The 18,686-nt window shown below is 44.3% G+C and overlaps 1 protein-coding gene across 3 annotated transcripts in view; it reads right to left on the bottom strand.

Moving 5' to 3' along the window:
* SPEN (spen family transcriptional repressor) overlaps positions 1-18,686 on the bottom strand; it is a 66,419-nt gene that overhangs the window by 37,642 nt on the left and 10,091 nt on the right. For all 3 annotated transcript variants that reach the window (XM_058039126.1, XM_058039125.1, XM_058039124.1), the window contains exons 2-3: positions 10,729-11,049; positions 6,965-7,441 (exon numbers count right to left, since the gene is read on the bottom strand). In XM_058039126.1, the coding sequence (XP_057895109.1) occupies positions 6,965-7,441; positions 10,729-11,049 (798 nt within the window). The remainder of the gene's footprint in view (positions 1-6,964; positions 7,442-10,728; positions 11,050-18,686) is intronic.

Here is an 18,686-nt window from a genome sequence, read left to right on the forward strand (position 1 = left end):
TGTAGCTCCTGCAGACCTACAGCTGTCCAGGGGTGACTTAAAAATATAATTTTTATCACACATCCAGATCTTTCTCCCCCAGCTGAGGAAAAAGCAAGTTCACCAGAAAGTCTAGAATAAGCTGCCACAAATCCTCATATTCTCCAGCAAAGATTCTGATCTCATTGCAAGAAACCTTTAAAGCACTGAAATAACAACAATCTCTTTAACAACAATAAAATAATTTGAAATCATCAAAATAGTTATCATAGTAATAAAATAGAAATATTTTTCTAGGGCAATTTCCACTTCACCCATCCACAACATGATATATTTTTAAGACTCCTTTCCTGAAATTAACTTGAAAAAAGATTTTTTTCCTCTGCCTGTAAAGAATCAAATGCAATTTGAGAAAGCAGCAGTTGAGCTTCTGGGCCCTGACACAGAAACAAAGGCTGACAGCCCAGATTTAGATAAACACCTACTTCTGCACATTTAGGAAGAGGCTTAATTGCTTTGTCACTTAGAGCCAGCAATTACCAACTATTACTGGGAGTGCAGCAGTGGTGGGGGGTATTAATTGCAGCCAAATGTCCACTCTTTTTGGGCAGCTCATGCCAAGAAAATTAAATACTAAATAAAAAAGAAAATAAAACCCCTCTTCGTTATAACGTTTTAAAGTATTTTATTGCCTATTTATATGTAAGGGGGGGGAGTTGGTTCTCCCAGAGGGGCCAACAAAGATAGAATTTATATTTAATTTTGAAATTGTGTCAAATCATGGCAGAGGTGGTATTAGGATGTTGGGGCAGGCTCCAAAATCGCCCTTTTGGGGGATTTTTGGGGCTGTATCCTCCAGCGAGAAAACCAGTGCTTAACTCCTAGAGCGAGCAGAGCATTTAAGGTTTAAAACAAATAAATAAACAACCTGAAATTGGTTGAGAGGGAAAAAGGGTGGTTTTCCCCCCTCAGATCCGGCTCTGACACAGCCGCTGCTACTTCATTTCTCTGCACTGTGTGAAGGGAAAACCTTCACGCAGGAGCGAAAGCTGCTTCAGGGCTAAGGTGGGGGAGGGAATCTATATATTTTTTTGATTTAAAAGGCTTTTTTTGTGGCATTGGCGGTGTTTTTCCGCGGGGCTCGGGCGGCTCCGCCCCGGGGGCGGCGCGGCAGCCCCGGCCGGCTCCCGCCGGCTCAGACCGGTTCTCAGCGCAAACAACCGCCCCCCGCCCGCCAGGGCACGGCGGCGGCGAACCCCCGCTTCTTCCCGCAGAAACACCCGCTTTTCCTGCAGAAACACCCGCTTTCCCCCACAAAACACCTGCCTCTCCCTCAGAAACACCCGCTCTTCCCTCCGAAACACCCGCTCTCCCCGCCCCCCGAAACAACCGGGTGAGGCGACTCCGCGGCCGCGCCGCCATTACAGCGGCGGGCGCGCTCCGCCGGCTGCGAGGCGAGAGAAAGCGGCGGGGTTTCGGAGCGAGATAAAAATCTTATTATGCAACGCACATTTTTCATAGATTATTGCCGAGTCCAGAGCTGAGGTAATGCGGGCTGTCAGCAGCTGGGGCGAGAGGCTGAGGGACAAGCGAGCTGCGGCCGCTCCCTGCCAAGGGCGCCGAGGCACCATTTCTTCACCATCCGTGAGGAGAACTTTGATATATCACGTTATTTTTTTTTCCCCCACAGAAGGATCTGTTTATGTGGTTACACATGCACAGGTACGTCTTTTTCGGCATATCTCGAGTATAAAGGTTTGCTTTCTGTATTATAATCTCTCCAAAGCCATCTGAAAACGTTCTGCCTGTGCTCAATCTCAAGAAACCCGATACAGTCCCAAGGGTAAAAAAAGCCACGTTTAGAGGATGGTCTCGGTTATATTTAGCTGAGCAGCAGCACAGGCTGACACGAGCAGAAACACAAGGAAGAACAAAGTGAAAACGCTCGACAGTTGTTAACAAAAACCTGCGAGTATTTGAGGTGGATTTTTTTTCTCAATTTTCCCTTCCCTAATTCACATTTTGCCGCGCAGAGAGAACATTAAAGCAGCACATGGGTTTATGTAAACAAAAGGTAAGGATGAGGTGTTTCACCTGACTCCTGACAGGATTTACTGTTGCCTTTGTGCAATGGAAAAGGCCTCCTACTCTAAGAAATTCTTTAATTTTCTTTTATAAATCTTAACCTAATTCTTTTCCCATACAAACACGAGCCTGCTCAACCCTGTCGTTCTACCAGAAGAGATTAAAAATTTTCAGCTCATCTCTACAGTACCAAATGGATGTGAAATTATTTAACCTCGACAAAAGCCATCTCACAGAGGCTTCAATAAAGACTAAACAGCTACATTTAACCTCATTGTTCCTGATTTTTCATCTGTCCTCAGCACAGGCATCTCCAAACCCACTCAAAATCCCAAATCCCAGCTAAATCAGTGATTCATCACTTCTGGCAGCAAACGACACGGGAAGGAGGAGATGAAGACAATGGTAGAGAAAGGTTTGCATTATGTAATGAAACTAAAACTCACTTTTTTCTACTTTCACTTCAGTTTTGAAACAGGGTAGGAAAGTCCCTGACTAAATAAAATACACAGGAGGTTTCAGGGAGCCTGTTTTTCCCATGATTAAAATTCTCTTGGCAGTATTTTTCATCAGTTTATTTCAATATTAAGACACACACATATTCCATTCCAATGGTAATTCCTTGCTCCAGAAAGAATTTCATCACAGAGGAATCTAAAATTAAAACCAATCTCTCATTACCTTCTGCCTTGCCCACTTGTCACGAGAACTTTAAATACAACTATAAGAATTACAAAAAAAATTTCCCTTTTCCAATATCTGTAAGTGCAACTTCTTCCTGTTTCGTGATTTCAGGAAGACTGGAATAACTGTGTTCACATAGATTTTGGTGAATATAAAAGCAATGTTGTATCTAAGCTGAAAATGCTCTTTTAATTTCCCAATATCTATTTCATATTACAAGCTATAGAGAAATAGTCATCTAAGTAATTATTCATCCAACTCCAGCATCCTGGAGATGAGACAACCAAACAGACACTCTTAAAAATAAATTAAAGGCGACTACATTACACATTATAGGAAATTATTCATTTAACTGGTAAATCCCTCAGCATCCTCCACATCAGACAACTGAATAAACACTCTTAAAAAATAAATTAAAGGCCAAGGGAAACCTCAGGTCACTTATCTGCAGATGGAACACAGATCGTGAACGTGGGGTGTTCACGTTTTTACAGCCTGAACATCACCTACAGGAAATCAAACACTTCTGCCTGGGTTTTTGTAAATGAATTCAAACCCCATCCCAGCAATTTTTAGGAGTGAAATGCTCTGCTCTCAGCACTGGGTGGTTCAGCACTGCTGCAGCAAAGCTTTGAGAATAATCACTAACACATGGAGCAGCCAGAGACGTGTCAGGCCGTCTGACATTACAAAACTGAATCAAAAAGCCCAGAAATTATTTTTAGTGCATTAGAGCACCTCAACAAGCAGCCTAGAAAAGAGCTTTTGCAACAAAAGAAAAAAACCTAAAAACAGGGAGGATGTTTCCAGGAGGTTGGGCAGGGCACAAACAAAATCTTGTTTGCTTCCTATGGGATCACCCAGCTTCCATCCACAGCCAGCATCTTCCATGACACAGTACAGAAAATATGTTTGCTAATGTATCATTTGTGGTGTGTGTCTGAATCACCAGAATGGAGACAATGAAGCTTCTGGTGGTGGCAAATTATCATTTTCAAGGGCTTTTTTTGATTCTTTCAAGGTGATAAAAAAATTCCACCAACCCTTTTCCACTAGATAGGTGGGGAATGAGCAATCTTACACTAAAAAGACTTCAAAACACAAATTTCTCCTCAAATCCACACAGGAACCATCCACATCCAGCAGCTTCCTCACCTCAGCAGGCAACTTCTGAGAGGCCACAGAACACCCCAAATAAAGCCTGGCTTCAGAGAATATTGGTTATTTTTAATGTGTTCTTTCTGGTTTTAGTTTCTAAATTACTCCTTGCAGCACCATTACTTGCAAAGGCCTCCAAACAGCAATTTAAAGCAAAGTTTAGTGGCTATCCAACACAACAAACTCTGAACCTTGACAAAATAAAGGCTTTTTGGGGTTGTTTTTTAATTTTTTAGCAAGCAGTGTTTCTTCAGTATTGTCAAGGCAAATCAGCGTTATGTACTTCACACAATTCTTGAAAACCACAAGCAAGGAAACCCAGAGTTGTCCTTCAGCACCTTTGTGCTTTTTCACAGCTCCTCAAGGACAGTGCCCAGCACAAAGTTCCCACCAGTGCTGAACACCCAGTGTGGGCCCCAAACACCCCCCAGGGCAGGGAACACAACTCTGCCCGCTGACACCAACAGGACCAGACCTGAGTGACCAAATTCTTACATTTCAGAAGAATGCAGTGTCATAAAGACCTTAATAATACCATGGCCCCTCAAAATTGGCCATTTCCACTTATAAAAATGCCATAAGACAATCTCTGGCTTGCTAAAATCCTCAAGACCATGGAAACTGCAGGCAATAATTATTCTCCAGACAAAAGAAACTGGATATATCACACAGCAAGTGGGAGCACCAAACCAGGGAAAAGGGACTGAGGCAGCTTTCACTCACCAACAGTGTATGAGGAGCTTAATATTTACATGGCTAAATTTCAACTGTGTTGAAAATTAAACACTTGTGCTTTGAAAGACTTCAAGGCCAGATGGGGTTTTGCTTCCCAAAGTAAAGAGAGGGTTAAATGTTTATTATTATCTAACTGATTGCTAAGAAACATGTAAAACTCTTTTCTGATCCTTCAAAATTAAATATACAATCCACCAGATTCTATTACTTGCTCGACTGAGTTTGATTTTATTGTATTAATAAGAAAAAAATGTTTTATTTCCTCCCAGAGTATCATCTACTTTTCCATTACTACAACTAGAAATTGCCAAGAAAATGAAATGCTCAAGCACAGCAGATGCTGCTTTTCTTCTCATTAAATCTTAAAACTTGGTTCCAGTGGGATCATATTTAGTCCTCTCAAATTCAGAACAGGATTTCATCCTGCCTCGACATCCCAACAATGACATTTTATAAATATTACGAGTTTCTTGGACGCCTTTCTCATTCCACAAGGAGCAGAGAAGCACCAGTAGAGATTTTTTCTTCTTCCCCTTCTCGATATTTTTTTTTTAAACCTTAAATGTAACCAGCCCTCCTTTCAATCCATTTTCTCTAGGATTTTTTTTGAGACCTCTGGAAGTCTCACAGATTTTTCTGAGATGTTATAAGTGTGAAAAATCTTCGACAAAGGATTGTCTTTATTCAAGCATTAAGGTCTCATTGAGAGAGGTGTTGGAAATAAGTGCTTAAAAGCAGCCTAAAAGTTGTCTTAAATCTTCACCTGCTCTCCAGCTGAGACAGGACCTGAATTTCCAAATCCAAGAGGAGAAAACAATAATTAAAAGAAGTAAATAAATCCTTGCATGTTTCTTTAGACATGAGGGGGTGGGGCAATCACAAGAGGAGACACTGATTTCCTCATCTTCTGTACACTCTCCGTGGGTGTCAGCCCATCTCACCCTTCCAGAAGGTTCAACATTCAAGGGAAGACTTTGTGAGAACAATCCCCTTGGTCAGAGAGTTCTGACAGTGGTAAAATTCCACTCACAGTGATAAACACAGAACCCTAGAACAGGTTGGAAGTTCACCTAATTCCACCCCCTGCCATGGCAGGGACACCTTCCACTGTCCCAGGCTGCTCCCAGCCCTGCCCAGCCTGGCCTTGGGCACTGCCAGGGATCCAGGGGCAGCCACAGCTGCTCTGGGCACCTGTGCCAGGGCCTGCCCACCCTCACAGGGAGGAATTCCTTCCCCACATGCCAGCTAACCCTGCCCTGTGGCAGTGGGAAGCCATTCCCCCTTGTCCTGTCACGCCAGGAGTTTGCGAAATCGAACACTCTACTGATACACTTATTTACTTAATGAATATTTTCAGTTTTAGAAAAGACCTGGTATGCAAAGGAAATGCTGCCAACTCTGCAAACCCTCCTGAAGAGCAGAGCTCTTCGTCAAAGAGCATAAAATATTTATGGGTGCAACTGCAGCTTTGTGGCTTCCACTCTTAGGGTGAATTCACTCTTAAAAAGCCACATATCAGACAGGTACTTCAACACGAATTTTAAAATTATTAAAAGAAATCAGTGCTTTTCCAACACCTTCTTTTCTCCCCCATAGGTATTTTGTAATGCCATGCAAATACAGAGCTATTACAGAACCAAGGAAACGCATTCCCAGGAATTGCAAACTTGGATTCTTTTCTTTTAATTCTTCCAAGTCTACAAATTTTCCTGTGAGACAGCAGGGCGAGAAATGGGAAGGTGACAAATCAACCTTGTCAATGTCAGCAGTGTCAGTGAACAAGAAGAAACAGAACGATACCACTCATCATTTCCCAAAGTAAAAAGTAGCTGACCTTAAAATTTGCTTTTTCTCTCACTGAAGCAAATAAAAGTGACCCCATTCTCCAGACACACAGGCAGTGAGGTGTTGTGTCTGTACATCCCTGCTCTGCCCAGCCACCATCTTACAGATGCACCATGGATCCACCATGCTTCAAATGATATATAAAAAACTACTTAACCAGTGCAAGAGAATGTCATTATCTTCTACATCTGCTTGAAATTCATCATTGCATTTCTATTTCCATCACCTCCTGCTCGCAACAATGAATTTTGAAAGCTATTTCAGAATCTGGCACAGAAATGGGTCTCTGGTTTAGTTCTTAGATCCATGGTTCCACCAAGGAAAACAACGACCAGCACCAGCACTGCCCTTGGAACCCTCAGTGCCAGCTGAGCCTTTGGACATTTCACCGCACTTCACCTCTACCTCAGCAACCAAAGCTTCGCCACAGAACAACTCCTGAGCACGGCACCCGCGCAGCCACGGCACGGAGACCTACCTGTCACTGCTGGTACTGCTGCTGCTGCTGAGGGAGTCGCTGCTGGAGGATCTGCTGCGGGAGCCGCTGCCGCTGGGCGAGCGGGCGGGCCGGGCGGCCTGGCTGGCCAGGCGCTGCGGGGACTGCGTCCTGGACTGCGACGAGTGCGGCGAGCGGCTCCGGCTGTGCTGGTAGTTCCGCTCCGGCCTTCTGCCTCGTACCTCCCGTGTAATGTCATCCCTGTAGATATCCCTGTGTACCACACTGGGCAATGTAAACTGCTCCCGGGCCCTAGGTTCGTAGCGGGGGTCGTGAGCGTCAAAGCGGTTCGGGCTTCGGCTCCGAGAAGTGTAATAGAGCCCGTGTTGTAAGGTCCGCTCGCGAGGGTCTCTATAGTAATCCTGATCGTAATGTCGCGTCCGATCAAATCCGCCCGTCCCCCGCTCATGGTGTCCATAGGCACTATGTTCATAAGCACGCTCCCTGTTATCTGAAGCCCTGCATTTGGGAAGGGGGAAAAATATCGCATCAGAAAGGGCCGGGCACGACCAAAAGCAAATCATGCAAACATTCATGGCAGCACTCGGCTTATTGCTGCGACTGCTTCTCCACTAACCAGCAATAACCTATCAAGCGAACAATGACAAACTTCCAAACATTTTACTTGACTCCAAAGTTATATTTGTATACAATCAAGCTGAGCAATCATTTTGGTTTAATCACAATATGGGGCTTTCATGACCAGCAACTTGCCTGCACAGGGAAAAAAATTCTGCTTTCCCATGCAGAATCCTCATTTCAACTGTTCTTTTTCTTTTAAATTCTGTAAACAAGAAAAACTTCATGGTTGTGGACATCACCATTAAATTCTCCTTTTTCTCTCCATTTTTGCTTAAGAGCTTCAAAAATATTTTTTTCCAAAATGTGGTAATTACTGGAGCTCTTGTAATTATCCTTCTGCAAAAATGGCATCACAAATTGGGCTGTAGCCATGAAAGCCTCCATGCAAAGCATGACCCATAGGTAAGAAGCTGCTTTCAAAAGGGGTGGCATAACCCATAGAGATTTCCCAGAAAATCAGGGGGTTTCTTGTTGCTGCTCTAAAATATTTTACCCTCTTAGAGGGAATTTTTGCTTTGACCAGATTGCTACAATCATTCATTATAAAATTTATGGATGATAAAGAAACATCTCCATTACTAATGCTGGAACTGCAAGGATGCAGGTTCCCAGAACATACTAAGACCCTACACATAGACTGGGAATCCAATTTTTAGGCAGTGTTTTGTTTGGACTGCTGCAATCACAGAATTTCTATCTGCATAAGCTGCTGCTTTCCAGCAGCTACAGTCCAGTTCATTTCAGTGTTTTGAACATTTTAAAATGATAAAGGCTCAGTGATGTTCTGAGTTAGTGTGATCTCTCAAATAAAGAGATTGACAGATAAAGGAATACTACAAATAGTTGAGTATTCCAATTTAGACAAGTACCAAGATGGTACATCTTAGTTACATCTACAAAATGGAAGATTCAGAATGGTTACTTTGAACATTTAAAAAATACTTCTAAAATTCTAAATATGTCAGGGTAGCCAAAATTAATTTTAAAATTAATTATCCATCTTACAAAGGACATTTCAACCTTTTTTTTCAGCCTTCTCTCTCAGATTCTTGCTTTAGAATGTGTTATGAGTCACTTCAGTCTCCTGAATCCTGATAACCCAATTCTGCCTTGTGCCTCCTCCTCCTCTCCTGCATCACAGCTCTAGTTCAAATGGCAGAAATATTTCAGGGATCTTTTATAAACTGAAAATGGGATTTGAATCTTTTTTCGATTAGCATCTCAGGAAGTTCCTTCCATTCCTTCTCCAATGAATCATTAGATCCTTAATCCTCTCAATATATTCACTCTCTGTTGTTAAACTGTAACTCATAGCAAGCTTTCTATAGGGCTCCCTCACATCTTGCCTGCATTTTTTTCTCTCCAATGATATATAAAAAACTATTTAACCAGTGCAAGAGAATGTCATTATCTTCTACATCTGCTTGAAATTCATTGTTGCATTTCTATTTCCATTACCTCTTGCTCGCAACAATGGAATTTTGAAAGCTATTTCAGAATCTGGCACAGAAATGGGTCTCTGTTTTGGTTCTTTTTTTCCCCTTTTGAAGGACCAAGATCAACAATTTTACAAACGATTGCCTTTAGCATCCTACAAAGTGTTAATCAGTGAGAGCTGATTTAATGAGGTCAGAGAAAAAGCAGTATTTTCTAGCAGGTTACTGCTACAGAGCTGACAGAAAGAACAAATCCTTATCCATGAGAAGGACACAGAAGACAGACAGAGGAAGCAGAGCTGAACAGCTACTGGCTACAGTGCTTTCTTCATTTATCTATTAGTACTAAGTGCTACTGGAGTTAGTGGAAAGAGAGGGTTTGACTTGGGTTAGGAGAGGGGCTAATATACACAGGGCAGGACATACCAACCTTTTCCAAGTGTGGAAACACGACCTATATTCCCAATTAAATCTAGGGAGAGAATTGTGAACATAACTTCCCCAATTTTGGCCCCTCTTACAGGGGTAATCCACCTTCTTAATGGGCAAGGGTGTCAAATGATATTTTAGATGAACCAACAAGAAAAAAAAATTCTTAGTGACAAGACACAAAAAAAAAATTCCACTGGACGGAAGTAGTCCCAGACTGAAACCGTAACTCTGAAACCCCCAGACTTCTTTCTTGAGACAGAAGGCACTTAAATAGATCCATAATTTTAATTTCCAGCCCTAAGTCTGAATCAAGCAGCTGGTAGAAGATCCCCCGAGGCCCGAGGGCCCTGACGCTGCTGCCAGCAGGCATCCTCTGGCCGCCTTGGTAACCATCCAGCCCAGTCACTTCTCACTGGTGTATCCACAAACGGGTATTAGCACCACGTCCTTAAAGCTAAAGTATGTTTAATGTGGAGCAGCAGAGCTTTTTAGGAGGCTAGATAGTAATCCACTCCCCATGGCTACTGGCGTCTTGACTGTATACCATCCAATAAATTCAAGGCAGTAGTTCTTATCCCAGCTTTAAAAAAAAATAAACTATAATTTCCAAAATTTAGTAAAGTCCGTCATCTCTTTTTGCCAATACCATCAGAAAGAATAATCCCAATAACTTGGAAATGATGTAGATCCAAAATGGAACCATCACAAGCTGCCTTCGGTCTTCTCCATCCAAGCGTTATTTCCATCGCTCAGAGTTGTCGGTAGAATCCAAGGGGCCGCATCATTAAAGTCTACTCTGAATTTTGTGGTGACAATCCAATTAACATACCCGCTGCGTATAGTGAGAACTGAGAGCTAGGCATCAAGCTTTCACCGAATTCTAGGTTCTAGTATTCCGAAGATACTCCACAGAGAACTTCACCACATGTTGTAGAGTAAGATAGCTCCATCTGGCAGCAGGGATACATCCAGCAAGGCCTTAATATTATCCAAGAAATGGGATCGCTACTTCTAGAAAAGAGTAACTCCAATATCGATGCTGGCCAAAGGAAATCTTCCATCTTAAAACCACCTTATTGCAAGTGTAGGTAGATATCCAACCAGCTGCAGGACACATCCTCTATGGATCCACAAGGTACCAGCCACTGGGATAGAAATCACTTCCGTTTCCAACCCAAAATAGGAAACATAGATAATTCCCAAAATTTTAAATCCATCTGGGGGCCCTAGATACGAGTTTGTGTTTCTCACCATATCAAATACAAAATACCTGCCTAGAGAAACCTTGGAACTTACCCATCAAGTCTCCGCTCATAACGTCCTTCCCGTGCATGAAGTGATGGTGGGGGGCCATAAGTGGGCCCCCCACCACCTCCTCTGAACCCAGAAACCTCTCTACTACGAGATGCTATGGAAACTGTATCATCCAATCCCCGCGCAGCACTGGGAATGGTTCCTGGCTCATTATAATCCGTCCGTAGGTCTCTATCTCCCATTTTGTTGACAGAGTTGTGTGCCTTCTGGGCACTTTTGATGTCCACAAAATCCACAAACGCTGCCACTCCGCCTTCCGACCCCCTCTTAGGGAGGATTTTGACACTTTCGACACGTCCATATCTGGAAGAGAAGCAAAGCAGAGCACACACGTTAGTGCTGGTGGGAAGAGACCACATTTAATAACATTGCCTCCTGCAAAATCAACATCCAACCCTTCACCCTTCCCCTGTGCCAGGAAAATCAATCATTGGGAGACACTAGGAGGGGAAAAGCCATTTGGAGAGAGAAAAAAGCCATTTAAACTTTCCATGGTTACATTTAAACTCCTTTCTTGAAGTGTGGGGAGCCTACCATGGGATCACCCTTTTTATAGCAACAGAGCAGCAGCGGCTGAAGAAATAGAAAGGTGTTCACAACCAGAGCAGCCTGCACATCGTTAGTCTGACACAATTAAAGAGGCACAATTAAAACAAAACCGTGTCACGAGGAAAAATACAGACAGCCATCAATTTTCTTAGGAGACAAATGACCTTGACACAGCAATTCCACTACTTCGATCTGTATTTAACCCAGAGTCTCCACTGTGATCCTCCCTCCTGATCCCAAACCTGTTTACTCCCACACCTGGCAGGACACACGGACCCCAGACCTGGGGTTCAGCCTCCCAGCCCCACTGCAGCCCCAGCTGCCCAACAGGAGCTGACAAATGCTGGAGGGAATGTGACACCACCCTACATAATGTATGTTAAGTAACTGCAACACTGGCACTTATGGATGAGTAAATGTCTATGCAAAATAAAAATAAACCCAAACATGTTTGTGTACACAAGGAAACAAGATGTAAAAACATATTTAAATAACTTGCATCCACTCACAGTAGAAAGGACAAGCTGGGCGGGATGAGCACAGTGACATTTTAAAGCCAACAACTGCAGAGTTTGGGTGCTCAGCTCTCTCTGCCAAAAGATTGTGAGCAAAGCAGGGAAAAGCTCTGAACTGCAGCTGGTAATCCAGGACAAGAGAAGGCAGAAAGTGTATTTCTGAATGTGCCGACAGAGAGGAAAGGGACGCACAAATAAAAAACCTAATCAGGAAGTATTTGTAAACTCCACGAAGAATTATTGTGAAAAAATTTCTATGCACAAAGGCAGCACAAGGCTGGGCAGATGTAAACAGACCTTACACAGGCAAAACTGTTCTCAGCCACACACACAGGAGAAGGGAATACAACCACCAGGCTGAGGCACACACGCTGTCAGATCCCCGAGCTGCCTCGGTTTCATGCCTGGCTTTTCCTACACCTTACAATTTCATCATTGTTGTTGGATGACTAATCCTTAAATACGATCTGAAAACCTGCCTGGCTGACTGCTGCCTTCTCATTCCAGCCTGACCTACTACACTTATATATAACCTGGTTTGGATTTAGAGCCCTTTTTTCCCTGGTTTATACTCCACTGAATACGCTGTGTGCACAAACGAGAGCATCTTCCAAGAAAAAAATAAAATAAAATAAATGCCTTGTTGGGCATAAAGAGACACAGTCACACGCAAGACACGTTCCTGCCTCTCAGCTGTCCAGGGCTGAGCTTGTCACCTTTGTGCCTGTGTTAATTCTTGGGAGTTTCCTAATCTGTAATGCTCTGGTTATTTTTTTATTGTTTCTTTGTATTTTATTTAATTAAAAGCTTCCAATAATGGCAAATGGAACTGCAGAAAAGCTGCTTCTCAAAGCATGCTCTCTTTGGAAGCTGGATTTGGTTATCTTGCCTTGCAAGTAAGATTTAGAAAGCCCAGAAGAGTAGAGGAGATGGTTAATAAAATCTGCGTGAGGGAAAAAAAAAATGGCCTAATTGGATGTGGCAGATGTAGAGAGAGCAGGAGAGGGAACAGGAAAGGAAGGAGAGGGAAGGAAAACAGGAAAAAGCCTATTTGAGAAAATGTTCGTGCCATGAATGAATGTGACAAAAAATATGGAAAGTAATTAGGAATCCTAGTTAGAATCACCCTTTTTAACTCCAGCCCTCACACCTAAACCGTGTAGCTCCCAAACCAACTGGTTAGAACACACACTTTCCTTTTGCTCACTGTGTTTACACATTGAGTTTCTGGCAATGTGAACCTGTACTTGCCTTCAATCTTCAGGGGGGAACAGGATTAAGATACTGTTGATAATGGTATCAATATCCCTAAAATCCTAGCTGTCCTTTGACTGCAGCCACCATGGCCCCCCTCACATGAAGCACTGCCTGCCACTGACATCAGAGCTGGGCTCTGAACGACTGCCTGCTCCCCACCTTGACAATTACTGCCTAATTCTGAAATCCTAACACGTACACGTTATTATACATACACAGTCAGAACTGTCATTCTTCTGCTGTAGAAGATGCAGAATGTGTTTAAAATGTTCAAATATCTAAGCTCAGGCTGCCCAGAAAGCAGACAGAATACAAAACACCAGTGTAATAAGGTCCCCATCTACCACAAAACCCACCTAGCAAAGCTGTGACTCTTCCCAATATGAATTATTATATTGGAAGAAGTGCACTTCAGCTATTAATTATTTTTTCCTAAATAAGAAATGTATGGGGGAGGCTACTACTGTATTGCAGTGCAGCCATGGTGGTAAATCACTCCACTCCGAGACGGCGCCTGTTAATCCCCCGTTATCCATACATAAATATACGCTGTGCCTGACTGTCCTGCCCCGCACCCTCGACAGGCCCTGAGGATAATCTGTGGCAATCGCCTTTGCTGAAAGCGAGGGAGGCAGGCAGGAGGAGGAGAAAGGGAGCAGAAGCGGGGGATGAAAGAAACCCGAGGAGGAGAGAGCCCTGGGTATTGCAGGGGAGCTGCTGGAAGAGGAAGGTTTATCTCAGTCCTGTGACTGCAGACATCCCTCGGTCCCCTCCGCCAGGATCAATGTGCCGAGCGATCCGGCCCGGCCGCACCCATTGGCGCCTCTCCGAGCTGCTCCTGTCTTGGCAGATGCTGCCGGGAGGAGACCAGGGGGAGAGGAGGGAGATCTGCAGTGCTGCATCACCACACGGCTTCACTGCAGCACAGAAACGCTACAAGGAAAAAACCACCACACTTTCTGAAGGGCCGGGGGAGGAGAGCGCTGCGCTTCCTTACGCCGAAGCAAGGCAAGATGGAGGTGAACGTGCTCCGAGGAGCAACCTTTGTCCAGGCAGAGGGCTGGGAAGAGGGGACAAAAGGCCAGGGGAGGCATGGCCACGACCTTTGGTAGCGCTGCCAGAACAGCTCCTCTCAACCTTCGCCTCATATCGCTACACCTGTGCGTCAGCCCTTCCCAAGGCTGCGTTTTGCAATCGCTGCCAGTCCAACAGAAACAAAGAGGTGCCTTCGCTCGGCTCCCACTCCGCAGACGCGAATGAAAACAAGGCCTTTTAGTGCCTCTTCCAGTCCACAACTCCTGCAGATTAATCATTAGCTCCACATCGTAATGAAGCGGCCGAGGCCGTGTTTTCGGCGGGGTTTACAGTTCAACCTCAAGCGGAGGAGACAAGGACGTGGGGAGCTGTTATGTCACCAAGCCCCTCCACCAGCACAGCACGACCGAAGCACCCGGCTGTAAACACACATCGAGCAGCCCTTGCAGAAAAAAAGTTGCTCAATAATCACTGCTCGAACAAAGGCACGCTAATCCAGCTTTTCACACAAAGAAAAGGAATTCATAATTTAAGCATTATCGGTTTATTCACTGTAGATCAAAGCACCTCTATATTCAAGCAGCTGAAATGTCTCTGGGCTCTTGGCACAGCTGCTCAGCATGTTTCCCTCGCTCTGCAGCCCTTCCTCCTCCTCAGCTCTTCCTCCCAAAGCAGGAGACAGCACAGCCGGGTTGGGAGGCACAGCCTCTGCCAATGCAGGGCCGGGCTGGTTCCTCCTACCCAGGAGCGACGTGTCACCCAGGCACAGCCAAAGCCATCCCACACCCTCCAGCCTTCCCTACCCCGGGGATCGGCACCTCGGCTTTCCAGCTCTAATAAACCATCTCAGCTCGGCTGCTCACTCTGAACACTCTTCCTGCACCGTCCCTGCTGCTCCAAAAATCATTCTAAACAAAGCACGGGCTACGAGAATGCCAGCCAGTAATTGTGTAGTGAGTAAACCTTACTGTTTAGTTACAATATTCTATAAACTGATTAGGATCTTTATAGGAAGATCTGTACATGATAAGAAGAGGTGGGTTGAAGTGAGGGAGATTTTTAATATAAACCAAGTTCCACCTTAAATCACAGTATTCTCCTATTTCTCTTGCTGTGCTTCCCACAGGTTTGTGAAGACCTTTCATACCCAACTGTCTTCATCACTGCAGAGTTCTGCAGGTCAGCTACATTCCAGCCAAAGAATCTTCACTCCATTTTCATTTAGAAGCTGGTGCCGTGCTCCATTCCACATACTACTAAATGCAACAGACACCGCAGGACCCAAAATAACACAGGAGCTTTTTCTGTGTGTTTCTGCACCACCCATTACAAGCATGATTTGACAAGCTGCTCCGACACAGCAGAACATCCCAGTGTTTTGTATTCATTCAGGTTCCCTTTGACTGCAGTCAGGTATCTTTAGCCATCTGAAAAGCTTGGCTGATTTTGCTGTGCCACACTCAAACTCCTTCCTCCTCTGTGATTATATAACCCCAGCAAGCCCCAGCCTGCATTATTCAGTAAAACGCTCGCACAGCTTGAAGCTTTCCTTGGCCAATCACATTCCTCTGGCTTTGTTGTTATTTCATAACAAAATAATGTGTCCTGAAATAATACTTCACCAGATGTTTGTGCCTCTTCTCCTTACTCCTGACACCAAATCAGTCCAAATACCCCACACTAGAGGTACTGTAGCCCTGGACAAAGCAGGTTTGCTCTAGGTACAGGGAAATCCAGGATGTGCAGCTACTAAACCACCATACAGCAAAATGCCATCACCCTCCATGGGGGTTTTTATCCAGGCTAAAGGATGTCTGTTTAGTCCACGAACATCAGTTCTAGGATCTTCTGCTATCATGGACACACATTTCACAGCCTGAGAGACTTGGCCCACCACAACAGCACGTGCAGCCACTTCCCAGCCACAGAATACACAAAATAATACAGCAAACAGCAGCACCAACCACACTGGGATCTTACCAGCAGCAGGACACCGAGCCACAGGGACAGCTATCCTGCAGAAATCCCGTTTGGAGTTGAGCACCGGCCTCCAGTACCACCAGCTCCCAGCAGGAATCGCACAGTGAGCGTCTCCCGCCCGCACCGCTCACAAAAGGTGTTTAATATTCACCACTGAGAGAGTTCCTGAGCCAGCAACACAAAGGGAACTTGTGTCTCTACACGGGCGCTTGCAAAGATTACGGCACTACAACTGATCTCAAAGAGGGCAGTGATACAATAAATGAAATACACAGCAGTTCCAACACACTTATCCTAAGGAAATGACATTCCACCATCTTCCAAGATTCATAAGCATTATAGCCACCTGCTTTATTGTTATAAAATTTATATATACACTTATATTTTTTTTTAGAAAGGCAATTTCATATGTAGAGTGATATAAGGTGGTATTTCACCATCTTCAGACCTGAGCAGCACGTCTTTGGAATTAAACTGTGCCTCAAGTAATGCAGAGCATTACTCAAAATCTGACAGTATCATCACATGCCTGGCATGGAAGGAGACTTGAGGACTGAGAGACACAGAAAAATCAAGACATCTAAACAAAAACCACTCAAAATTGCACTGACTGTTTCATAAATACAGTAACTAAAGTGCAGCAGACACCAAAATCAGGGACAGACCATTGAGAAGAGTGTGCACAGGACTGGGATGAAAATCATTCCAATTCACTGAGATAGATCTTGACAGAAACAAGCAGAATTCTACCATCCTGGAAAACTACACTTAATTTTAAATCTAATAAATGTGAGGAACTGTCACCGGTTGAGCTACAATCATTTCACTTGGTAGGCCTGCCTGGGCCAGCAGCTGCACTCAGGGCAGACCAGGAGCAGTATTTACTATGGACAACTCCATACCAAGTCCTGGTTGGCTCCCTCACCAATTGTGTCCTTCACACACCCCACAAACCTCCCAGACTGCTTCCTCTCTGCTATGTTTCCAGCAGACACGTGGTAGGCTTAAGTCCCCCACAAGAACAAGAGTGATCATGAGACTTCTCCCAGCTGCTTACAGAATATTTCATCTGTCTCTTCAGATGAAACTGGTGTCCTGGCTGGGTGGTTTAGAACAGACTCCCGTTGGGATATTTGCCTTGTTAGCCTTCCCACCATTCTTTCCCATAAACACTGAACCCTGTCACCACTATCATTAACCTCTAGACAATCCAAACACTTCCTGACACACAGGGCTACCCCACCACCTCTCCTTCCTTGCCAATTCCTTTTGAAGAAGTCACAGCCATTCACTGCAGAACTCCAGTAGTGTCAGCCATCCCCACCATGATTCCACAATGGCAACTCACACCATCATCTCCTGCTCTGCAATGGTTTCCAGCTCCTCCTGTTTCTCACCCGTGCTGAGGGCACTGGTGCAGATCAATTGCTGTGTCTATAAAGATAAAACACAGCAAGTGGCTGGGACAGCACTCCAGACCATCACAAGTAGGAAAGCTCATCCATGAGTGATAAATCCAGGAGATGTGCAGCTTTGAAATCCTTCACCTTCCCAGTGCCAAGCAAAATAAAAGCTCCTTGTATCACAAGAAGCTCTGGTTTTTGAGCCACACCAAGAGCAGCCCTTGTGACAACAATGATTCAGAAACATGCCCTAATTACCAAGCTCCCATCATTTTCTAGATTACAATCTGAGATGCTTTAAAACCTGCTTAGAGTGATCTTTATTAGCTCTGTGACCTTTGGGGGGAGAAAAACAACGTTCTTCAGGGCATTCTCTGCAGCACTTCTTCTAGTAATAAAGATCTTCAGGGAAACATCAAAATCCAGGAACAGAAACAATCACCCAGGTTACAGAGCTCAGCCAGACAATCCTGGGATGAATCCTGAGCACAACTCTCATACTTCTACGCTCCTGCTCCAACACCCAAACCACTCAAACCCAGACCCCTCTGGATTTTGCGGCTCCCTCTGGCCCCCAATAGCACTCAATGGGAAATCTCCCAGCTCCTGACTACAAACAGGGGTTTTGTTAATGAGATACAGCACGTGTTCCTGCCACGCACAGAAAACAGCCAGGGCTTTGTCTGCACTCGTAATCCCTCCCTAAGAGATGACAAAGTAGGAAATTAAAAAGCTAGCATAGGCACATTCACTGATACTCCTGATACTTCTGGTATTTAGGAGCAAAACGCTCAACAGATCAGACACTGTGGAGATAAAGCCATGCTGGAACAAGTGCTTGCCTCTTTCTTTACAGCTCAGCCAAATGTTCCATTTTAAGACCCCCAATAAGAGTGATTCCTAATGAAGACATTTTATTTATGTCTTTACTGCAAAGTGACCTTCTGGATACTGCTGAAATATTAATATACAAATGGAATTGTTATGTACCATAGAAGGAAGAAACAGAATATTCAAACCTGGTTTTTCATAGCTCCCACTTTCAGTAGCAAGGATTTTATCCAAGAGTCAACACACCAAGAAATTTTTCCCTATGACAACCAGTTCTGCCACAGATCAGCTGTTGCAGCCAACACACATCAGGTCACATCTGAATATAGGTGCATCCATTCCTTAAAACACAAACCAGCTCCACTGCAAG

Source organism: Melospiza georgiana, chromosome 22 (genome assembly GCF_028018845.1).
Source record: "Melospiza georgiana isolate bMelGeo1 chromosome 22, bMelGeo1.pri, whole genome shotgun sequence".
In the NCBI taxonomy this organism is placed as follows: domain Eukaryota; kingdom Metazoa; phylum Chordata; class Aves; order Passeriformes; family Passerellidae; genus Melospiza; species Melospiza georgiana.